General features: G+C 36.6%; 2 protein-coding genes across 2 annotated transcripts; one reads left to right on the forward strand and one right to left on the reverse strand.

The window, feature by feature from the left end:
* The first annotated feature begins 370 nt into the window (after nt 1-370).
* On the forward strand, nt 371-7,527 carry LOC121262367 (glutamate--tRNA ligase, cytoplasmic). Its single transcript, XM_041164820.1, has 7 exons — nt 371-658; nt 745-905; nt 1,222-1,318; nt 1,435-1,588; nt 4,430-5,499; nt 5,625-6,092; nt 7,247-7,527. The coding sequence occupies exons 2-7, from the start codon at nt 766-768 to the stop codon at nt 7,463-7,465; spliced, it is 2,148 nt and encodes a 715-aa protein (XP_041020754.1). The 5' UTR covers nt 371-658; nt 745-765; the 3' UTR covers nt 7,466-7,527.
* Nucleotides 7,528-7,839: 312 nt separating this feature from the next.
* On the reverse strand, nt 7,840-9,327 carry LOC121262368 (germin-like protein subfamily 2 member 1). Its single transcript, XM_041164821.1, is given in 3 exon segments — nt 7,840-8,229; nt 8,232-8,546; nt 8,996-9,327. Coding segments are annotated over 3 exon segments (651 nt in total). The 5' UTR covers nt 9,105-9,327; the 3' UTR covers nt 7,840-8,002.
* Between the last annotated feature and the right edge of the window lie 1,254 nt (nt 9,328-10,581).

The raw sequence follows: 10,581 nt of genomic DNA on the forward strand, positions 1-10,581 counted from the left end.
ATGAACTTATGATAGCATGTGAAATTAACATTGGTTCTAAACACATAAATTTGATGAAAATTATAAATTTAATTATTTAAATTATATTCTTAATAATTACTTAATGGTGTAAGGAGATGGTGCTCTTTTATTAAAATAAGAATATTTTATTATCAAATAGATTTAAATAATTGAATATGGGGTTAAAATTTTGAATGAAATACCTAAAATTCAAAAACTACATGTTAGAAAAAAAGAAAAAAAGGAAAAGTAAACCTTAAGCCCATTGTAGTGCTATGGTCAGATGGCGGGTAGATTTAGGTATGGATTAAGAGTTGAGTGAGATGAAAATTAAAAATTAAATAAAATATTATTTTTTAATATTATGTATCGAGTAAACAAGAAAAGAGGTAAAGAAAACCCTAAGTCCCTTGCTTGCCGGCGTTGCCGCTACCCCCTGCTCCCATCGCAGCGTCCACCACAGTCGCAGCGTCGCCCTTGCAAGACCCAGACGCCACTGCCACCGTCATTTAACAAGAGCACCACCGTAGACCGGACCATTGTCCACATCCACGACTCCAGAAGGTAAATTCTTGCTCTGCAGTTCTACTTTTGCGACTCTGCAGCTCTGGAAGACTACCGTCAAGAGCTAAGGCACTATTCATCCAAACACGATAAGGTATGGAACGGTGGTACTCCTGTTGATTGCGTCCCGAACAGCCGTTAGAGAAGATTTGGATATAAGCGCGCTCTCTCTATCTCTAGATTCCTGATTAGCTGTTGAAAATGGAGATTAAGGTTTTGTCGTTCCCAGCTGATAGCCCTCCACTATCGGTAATAGTGGCCGCCAAGCTTTCCGGCTTTGCTCTTCCAACGGACACGTCCCTCCCTCCTGACTCTGCTCCCACCCTTGTCTTCTCAGATGGGTATTATTCGATTATCTTTATTATGTCAACATGAGCGTTGAATTCATATATTGGCTTTTAAGTCTCCATTTGTGTCTTTATTATCTTATGTTAAATTCCCGATTCTTAGAATTGTTATCATGTTGGGAGACCCATGTGGAAGTTCTTTTCTTTTATGTACGTGGCCCTTTTTTGGATCCCGTCAATCACTTATGAATCTAAAACCAAAAAACTTCTCTTTCGCGATGTTTGCATTTTGCTGTATGATATGGTAGCATTTTGTTTTAATTGGTACGAGTGATCCAGTACACTGAAACTCAACCTGTATCCATTCTAGGACGACATTGCATGGAACATATGTGCTTCTTCGTTATATTGGTCGGGTTGCTGCCCTTCCCAATTTCTATGGGCAGAACGCATATGAATCTGGCCAGGTGATTTATTTGATTTTTGCAATTAAAGAATGTTACTGATATAATTCCACATTTTGTTTTGGGCTGTTTGGTTAATGCTTGGTTTGCATGGTTTTGTTTTTCCTTTCACTTCTCAGATTGATCAATGGCTTGAATATGCTCCCGTCTTTTCATTGGGTTCTGCATTTGAGAATGCATGCAAATATGTGGATGAGTTCTTGCAGAGTCGTACCGTTTTGGTCGGTAACTATTTGTCAATTGCAGACATAGCAATTTGGTCAGGTCTTGCAGGTAGAAGCTTCTGAGGATACCTATTTATATCTTCTTATGTTGTTTTATGCTTTGTGCATTGGTCAATCAAATGTGTATGTTCCCCATATTTTATAAGTGAATCTGATTATCCTTGAATTCCTTTCTAACGACAGCCCTAACAAAATTTTTCCCTCACATCCCACTAGAAGGACCACCTTATTGCTTTTATGGGAGTAATTTTTAGGATGACCCTGTTTTGGCGAAATTGCATTATTGGATTTTTTTTATCCATGGCACTCTTTTATACTCTTAGCAGTTCCTGATATACATGCACGCACACATACATAGAGAGAGTCATTTATCAAGGTACTATATTTTAAACACTGCATTTTGTGCAAACTAACCAATTGTAGAGGTATCTGCGCTTCTTTTCAAGTGCTACCTGTACAAATATTGACATCCCTTTCTGAAAATGTTGGACACTAGCATATGTTGATTAGTAATGAAAATTACAAAATCCAGTAGAAAATGAAACTATATAGTATGTGAATAAACTGAGTGTTGACAAAGAATGGCCAGCTGCAAGTTGTCTAGGTAGCCAAGTATCCACTGTACTATACTATAAGCTAGTCATAGATCTATATGTAGTGTGTATTTTTTTTTTAAAGAAGCCAGACCCCAAAAATGGAAGATGATAACTTTCAGAACTTCTTTTAGATTTTCTTTTCTTATTAGAAAGATGTAGGTTTTTCCTTTGTATATGTCCCGTGTACTTGGGCTTTGCCTATTCTTGGGAATAAAGTTTCTTATTACTTATAAAAAAAGCCAGACCCCAAATTTTATTAATAACCCTTATGGTGGAGGAATACCTTCTACAAGATGAAGAGTTTTGAGGGTTACAAAAATCTTGTAAAAGCTTAAAAAATGCTATATTAACTACAAGAAGAAAAAGGAAGCTAAGAGTATTAAAACTATATAACCTGTGGTATAACAAGAAGTAAACAAAATATAAAGATCTACATCTGTCTCTTACTTAAGATCTACCTGTCTAAATATTGGTAGGCCAATTCGATCCATTGCAAAAAATCCCAACCAAGTGTTTAGGAAGCTGTGAAGAATTAGAAATGGTAGCATCATGACCAGCTGCCCCTAAATTAGCTAAAACATCAGGCAAGGAGTTGCCCTCCTTGGATGCACTACAAACCAAAGTATATGTAGTCTCTGAATAGTGTGTAAAAGTAACTCAGGCCATTAAGGGCATGTTTATACCAAAATCATCTCTAAAGTCGGCGATGATTTTTTAGTCAAAGATGTTTTCATTCTTGAACATACAACATCTATAGTGTAAAACTCCAATCTTTTCAAAGACACCAAAAGCTCAAAGAACCATTTTTCAAATAATAATTTTTTAACAAAATTAAGAAATTAAAAAAATGACAACAGACTGCAGCCACCACCACAAGGTGGACCAGATCGGGCATCTTGTGGTGGCTACTTTGGCCACCATAGGTGGAGCGATTTGGCCGTCGTGGTGGCTAAAGTTTTTTGGCCACTTTTCTGGGCCACGTCATGGTCCAGAGTCTTTGGACACCATTGGCAGCTTGGGGTGGCTTTTTTATAAAAATAATTTATTCTATCATCAAAATGTCCTCTAGAGATTTTTACATTCAAGTATATTTTCAATGGGTCCCACCACTTTTTAAAGATGCTATCAAAACAACCTCTATAAAAGTTTTCTGGAGTCTAATAATTTTTTTTTTTTATAAGTAATAATATTATATATATATAAATATCAATAGGAGTAACCAAGTACATTGGTTGTATACAAGAAAACACCTAGCCCATACAAGAGAGCCCCTAATGACCCAAAAGCCCATGAGAAACCCAAAATACAACATTGTCCTCCCCGACCTCAGCCCCTAGATTCTGTAAAAACTTCTACCCGAAAGCCCTCCCTTTAGCCTTCCCTCGACTTGAATCTGGAGTCTAATAATTTTATGAATCTATTGGTTACAAAACTAAAAATGCATGAGTTAAGACTTGAGAAAAAAAAAAAAAAAAAAATTAAAAGCCTACTACATTTGAATGAGAATTACTAGTAGAGGAGAAAAGCATGAGTTGAGAAACTAAAAAGGCATGGCTAAATAAAACTAACGGGAGGTTTGGATAGTGAGTTGAGTTGAGATAAGATGAAAATTGAATAAAATATTGTTAGAATATTAATTTTGTTTCAAGATTTGAAAAAGTTGAATTGTATATTATATTTTGTTTAAAAGTTTGGGAAAGTTATAATGATTGGATGAGATGAGTTGAGAGTGTTTTTGAATCCAAACAAGCCCTAAGAGACAACTAAATTTAAGTGAAAATTAATAATGAATGAGAGAAGTATGACTTGAAAAAACTAAAAAGACATGCCTAAAGAAACCTAAACTGATGGGAAGCGGTGGAATATATAATTAAGAGAGTGAAGTGTAGGGTCATAGTTTGAACTCAGGACTTCTACTACGATACCATGTTAATTCCCCACTTGTCTTAAAAGCTTATGCTGATGGAAAGAGGTAAATTTAATTATCTTAATTATATTCTAACACTCATTTGGACATGTTATTTTTCATTTAGGTATTACAACATTTTGTTTTTTTTCTGTTTAGCAACTTTAACTTAATCGCATAGATTTTATTTTCATTTAGTAACATAATGTTATTCATATTTATTATGTGAGATTGGGTTGTTACGCAGGGTCTGGGTTTTTTTGGTCCCAGTTTATTCTTATTAGACTTTTACTCTTAACTAGATCTTAGTTTTTCCAAAATAGCTAATAGGATTAAACCTTTGGCATTGAGTGCATTCTACAGACCTTTCGTATTGTATGCTTTTCAGGAACTGGGCAGAGATGGGAAAGTTTGAGGAAGTCAAAGAAGTACCAAAATCTTGTGCGATGGTTCAATTCTATATTCTTGGAATATAGTGATGCCTTGAATGAAGTCACAGCAATATATATTGGCAAAAAAAAGCTGGTTGCAGCCAAATCAAAAGAGCAACAGGGTGAGAATAACCAATCTAAAAGCTCCTTTGAAGTAGATCTTCCAGATGCTGAGTTTGGGAAGGTGCGACTGCGATTCGCACCCGAACCTAGTGGTTATCTTCACATTGGGCACTCCAAAGCAGCTCTGTTGAACCGGTATTTTGCTCAGCGGTACCAAGGTCAACTTATCGTACGCTTTGATGACACAAATCCTGCCAAAGAGAGCAATGAATTTGTTGAAAATATTTTGAAGGATATTCAGACTTTAGGTATTGAGCATGATGCTGTTACATACACCTCAGATTACTTCCCCCAGTTGATGGAGATGGCTGAGAATTTGATTCGCCAGGGTAAAGCATATGTTGATGATACACCACGTGAGCAATTGCAGAAAGAAAGAATGGATGGCATTGAATCAAGATGTAGAAACAACAGCTTGGGGGAGAATATGAAATTATGGAAGGAAATGATTGCTGGATCTGAAAGGGGTTTACAGTGCTGTCTCCGTGGGAAGCTGGATATGCAAGACCCAAACAAATCAGTTCGTGACCCAGTCTATTACCGTTGCAATCCAGTTCCCCACCATAGGATTGGTTCCAATTATAAGATATACCCAACCTACGATTTTGCGTGTCCGTTTGTTGATGCAATAGAAGGTATAACACATGCTTTAAGATCTAGTGAGTACCATGATCGTAATGCTCAGTATCAACGAATTCAAGAGGATATGGGAGTAAGAAAGGTTCACATTTATGAATTTAGCCGGCTGAATATGGTGTATACGCTTCTCAGTAAGCGTAAGCTTTTGTGGTTTGTCGAAAATGGAAAGGTTGATGGATGGGATGATGCTCGTTTTCCTACTGTTCAGGGAATTGTTCGTAGGGGTTTAAAAGTTGAAGCATTGATACAATTTATTCTTGAACAGGTAATTTCAAGCATTTATCTGATCCACACTTCTTATAACTGTTCATATATTGTACAAGATAGTCATTCTTGGATTGTCATCTTCATGGAAATGTTCTTGATTATCTCTGTTTTATTATGCTTCAGGGAGCATCAAAAAATCTCAATCTGATGGAATGGGATAAACTCTGGACCATTAATAAGAAGATCATCGATCCTGTGTGCCCCAGACATACTGCTGTCATTGAAGAACGGCGTGTTCTCTTGATCCTGTTAGATGGCCCTGAGGAACCATTTGCTCGCATTATACCTAGGCATAAGAAATATGAAGGTGCTGGGGAGAAGTGTACAACATACTCGAAGAGGATATTGATCGACCATGCTGATGCTGAATCCATCTCAGTAGATGAGGAGATAACATTAATGGATTGGGGAAATGCCATAGTGAAGGGAATAGAGAAGGACCAAGATGGAAACATCACCCGGTTGACAGGAGTTTTGCATCTGGAAGGATCTGTAAAGACCACGAAGTTGAAGCTTACTTGGCTACCTGAAACAAGTGAACTAGTTAACCTCACACTGGTGGAGTTTGACTATTTAATTACAAAGAAGAAGGTACGTGCTGGTCAACTGATAAAGTATGCTTTTTTCCATCAGATATGTACATTTGTGCTAAATTGTCTAGTGTCAATTCTATGCTTTATGTTCAATTGAAATATTAAACAGTAGGGTGGAAAAGTTCAGTTTACAACCTGGTGGACCATTGAATTGTTGGTAGTCTCATTCCTGCCAATATCCTGCACCGAGACATTTCTTGGTTTTAATATGCTGTTTGGACAAAGATGCCAGTCTGTCATATTTGTGGCCCATGGTTTTCAGGATGTTTTCATTGAACCTTTTTTTTTTTTGTTTGAAAAGGGGACGGAATCTCAACTTTTATTAAAAAAACCCTCACTTATGAGCATCTGCATGTGGCAAAAATTAGAGGCTTGTTCACTATAATTAATTCATATAAATATTGATCACCGTAAAGGTTGCCTTAGTTGCAATGTTTACTCCTGTGGGTTTATCTGATGAGAGGTCATGAGATCCAGTCCCTACGGACTCAATGATAAGGAAATAAACTCATGCTTATTATCCCCAGCCACCAGCTTCTAACCGTACTGAAGTTGGTAGGACTAGGATCAACCTATGGCTCAGTCTCTTTATCTCCGACCCCATGTAGAGGGCTTGTTACTGGCCTGTTTAGGCTTCTCCTGACAGATTTTCAATGGATAAAGCTTATACAATTGCACATACATAGAGTTGCAAATTTCGGTTTCCACTCTTGCCCTTCATAACCCTTTTTACCCAAAAGAGAAAAAGGTGAAAAACATTGGCTGTGTAACATGTCTTGAGCAAAAGTGCATTTTAAATCATGAACCATTGAATAAGTTCTGTGTATACACATATTCCTTCCATGTTTTAGAAATTGGACTGGATTTGTGTGGTATCTAAAGAATGCTAAATGTTTGACTTGGGCAACATGTGAAAAAGGAGTAATTGTTAGCTAGTCCTAGAGTACGGACATGCCATACTCTCATCCTATCATAGGATGCTATGTCAAACTTAGTGTTATATACACAATTTTAATTATATGGCAAGTTGTGATAGGGTTGGAGTTCATGCATATTATGAGAGTATCTAGTAATAATTTTCCATAAAGAAGTTTCCACTGGTTTCCATATGGGAAAGTACGATATACGTAAGTTTGTAACTTATGATTGCAGCTTGAAGAAGGAGAGGATTTCCTTGATGTGGTCAACCCATGCACGAAAAGGGAAACTGCAGCTTTAGGAGATTCCAACCTGCGGAATTTGCATCGGGGAGAGGTATTGCAGCTGGAGCGGAAAGGATATTTCAGATGTGATGTTCCCTTTATTAGGCCTTCAAAGCCTATAGTTTTGTTTGCGATTCCTGATGGCAGGCAGCAAACTGGTTTGAAGTAAACCACATAAATCTGAATTGTTCAGCTTTCTGGGATTTATCAACATTAACATCACTGTTTGAAGTACTCTTGCATCTTTTATCTCAGTGGTTGAAACTGAAGAACTTTACTTGTCTTGAATCTTTGCAAACAACGCATGTTCTCGTCTTTAATTTTACCTTGGTGTTATTTCATTTATTGTATCTATCTGTCAACTAATCTCTGTCACAGACCATAAATGGCATCAGACAACTCTTGGACTGCATGCGGCGCATGTTATTGTAGTGTTTGGAATAAAAGAAACATCTACAAAAGCAGATGAAGATTGATGGTTCTTTTTATCAATCCAATCGATTTGAGCCGTAAAGTGAGGAATCGATTATGCAAAATGAACAGTTAGCCAACAATCGAACTGTCTGTCGATTCCAAAATTAAAAGAAATTAAGAAGACCGCGTCCCACAATACATTATGAATCACGAAGGATGAATAAATCCCAACAATTATTTTAAGGTACAACAAAATAGAAGAAAGCTAGCCCATGTATGGTTCAATATTCCTCTACTTCTTGGGAGCAAACCTAGACTTGATTTTGTCAACCTCCTTAGTACCCACCTGGAATGCCTTAGTCAAGACATTGTCAGGCACCGGAGGTGTGGCTGCAAACAAGGTGGTAGCAATGGACTGTGTGCCTGGCAATTGGCTGTTAAACGCAGCTATCACAGCTGCAGGCACCTTCCCATTGTTCTTCTGAAAATGCACCAAACCCTTTGGGAACGTAAAAACCTCCCCTTTTTGATGGACTTGGATATGAGCACATTTGCTGTGGTTATGAATCCCACGTCCAGTTCACCGTCAAGCACAAAAACTATTTCGGTGGCCCGGGGGTGCGTGTGAGGTGGGTTAAGGCCGCCGGGGGCGTAGTCAATGCGGGAGAGCGAGACACCGAGGGTGTTAAGGCCTGGGATTTTCTGAACATTGGCTGCAGTGACCAGAGAGCCAAAAGTGTTGTTGGTGAGGCCTGGTTTGGCCAAGCCCTCGAAGAAGAAGTCTGCTGCAGATATGTTTGCAATGTCCTTGCACGTGAACCCATTGACTTTCACACCTGTTCGAATATCACAGCTCATATTCATCATGAATTCAGTTTCGTTTCTACCAATATTTCCAAGTTTCATTTCTAACTAACTTAGCCTTTAAGTACTGTCTCACATTCTCAGTACTACTAATGTTTTACTTCGAAATGACGTAAGTAATCATTGATGCCAAGAATATATATGCATGGTTGGCCCAAGTTGGTGGCATAGGAACTTATATGTATTAATTAGCACATAAGTTAAAAACAAATTAAAAAAAAAAAAAGGCAAAAGAAAGGAGCTAGGAATAAGCCTGTTGATCATAAACTAGTACTGGTTTTGAGCTGTTCTTGATCAGAAGATGGATGAAAATAGACTAGGAATACCAGAAAATTCAAAGGAAGAAGAAGAAAAAAGAAAATGATAGCACATTAAAGGGAAGAAGAAAAATGAAAAGGAAGTATTAGGCAAGGAATAGTACCAGAAGCGAGATCGGCAACACAAACATCTTGAAGCAAGTCAGGATCTGCGGCGGCAGCGTTGAAGAATACAGCAAAAGTAACAAACAACAGTGCGACAATGGCCACCATGGTTGCCCGAGATTATTAATGTAAAATGGTAAAGATCAAAAGAAAAGACCGGCAATCAAATAGGCGAAAAGGTGTGTGGAAAAGATGGAAGATGGGAATGAAGATGTGTTTTGGAATCACTCTTTGATCGGTTAAGAATGAGATTGCGGAGTGGTGGGTATTAATAATGAGAGAGGGAGAGAGGCAGAGAGGGAAAGGTTCTAAGTTTTTTTATGAACATTGAGAGGAAAGTTTAATAAAATGTGAGCCCAATTTTAAAAATATGTTTAAATAATGAGAAGTGTTGTATGCTTCATTCTCATTTTATATGCATTTTTTTATTATTTTTAGATCTATATTTAATTTTAATGGATAAGTCATCTTATTACAGCAGGTAGCTAGATAAAAACGAGATGAGAGTGTGGTACGTAGAATTTTTTATAAAGAGTTATTATATTCTCAAGTCAATGTATATAGCACATATTCTACATCATTTAAATGGTAAGATTTATAAATTATATCACAACATTCAAATTTTGAAATTTATTTTTCAAATCAAATTATAACATACAAGCACTTACTATACGTGCTCTACACATCGACTTAATAATAGAATCTTTAAATAAATAAAATATGTTAAAGATGAAAAATATTATACGTTTGAGGGAAAAAAAAACTTTTATTGGAGACAAAAAAATTAAAAAAAAAAAATTCTAAAACACTCTCATAGTCATGTCTTTCATCCAAGCATGCTTGACAGAGCGATGCTGCGAATGCAAAGCACGAAACATGCCTTCGTAGATCCAAAGAAAAGTCAATCGCAAGGCAAACTGGTAAAAGGCCCACATCATGCGTCTCTTCCGGTGCCCCATCCATCAAATCTACACTCATTGGCGCTTTTAATTTATATTTATATTACATATTTTAAGAAGTTTTCATTAAATAATAAAAAAATAATAGAAATGGATTATTAAAAATCATAATCCTTCTAAAAAATCCAACACGATAAGAATATAATTACTACAAGTTTGGTAACCAATTGAGATTGGTAGCCTTTATTTAATTGTCTCACTCTTCCAATTGCCACCACAATGTCATGAGTCCTATCTCAAGAATAAGAAACAATTATTAGAAGAATACAAAAAACTATTGGACATGTGACTTGATGCATTGTTTATTTATTCGAATAATTCTTCTCATTAGTTACTATTTATTATCACACACCTCATATCTTACGGGAAAAAAAATATCAGGTGTGGGATGTTGAGGTGAATAGTGGCTGATGTATAACAAAACCCTATTTATTTTGATAAAAAGGTAAAGTAAAGAAGATTAGGGTTGTTATTTTGTACATTTTTTAGCATTTTATAATTCGTTCTTTTAAGATGAATTTGAGCTATACGCTAATCCTAACTCCATCAAGAGCGTGGCGCTGCTAAACAAGCGGATACGTATAAATAATAGACATAAGTTAGATCATTTCCTTTATATCTATGTA

This window comes from Juglans microcarpa x Juglans regia, chromosome 4S, assembly GCF_004785595.1.
Source record: "Juglans microcarpa x Juglans regia isolate MS1-56 chromosome 4S, Jm3101_v1.0, whole genome shotgun sequence".
Taxonomy (NCBI): Eukaryota; Viridiplantae; Streptophyta; class Magnoliopsida; order Fagales; family Juglandaceae; genus Juglans; species Juglans microcarpa x Juglans regia.

What these genes read in the sequence shown, in the direction of transcription:
- LOC121262367 (XM_041164820.1), top strand. Translation starts at nt 766, where the DNA reads ATGGAGATTAAGGTTTTGTCGTTCCCAGCTGATAGCCCTCCACTATCG. An exon ending in ACGCATATGAATCTGGCCAG is followed by an intron (nt 1,319 to 1,434) that starts GTGATTTATTTG and finishes TTCACTTCTCAG; the next exon opens with ATTGATCAATGGCTTGAATA. An exon ending in AATTTGGTCAGGTCTTGCAG is followed by an intron (nt 1,589 to 4,429) that starts GTAGAAGCTTCT and finishes TATGCTTTTCAG; the next exon opens with GAACTGGGCAGAGATGGGAA.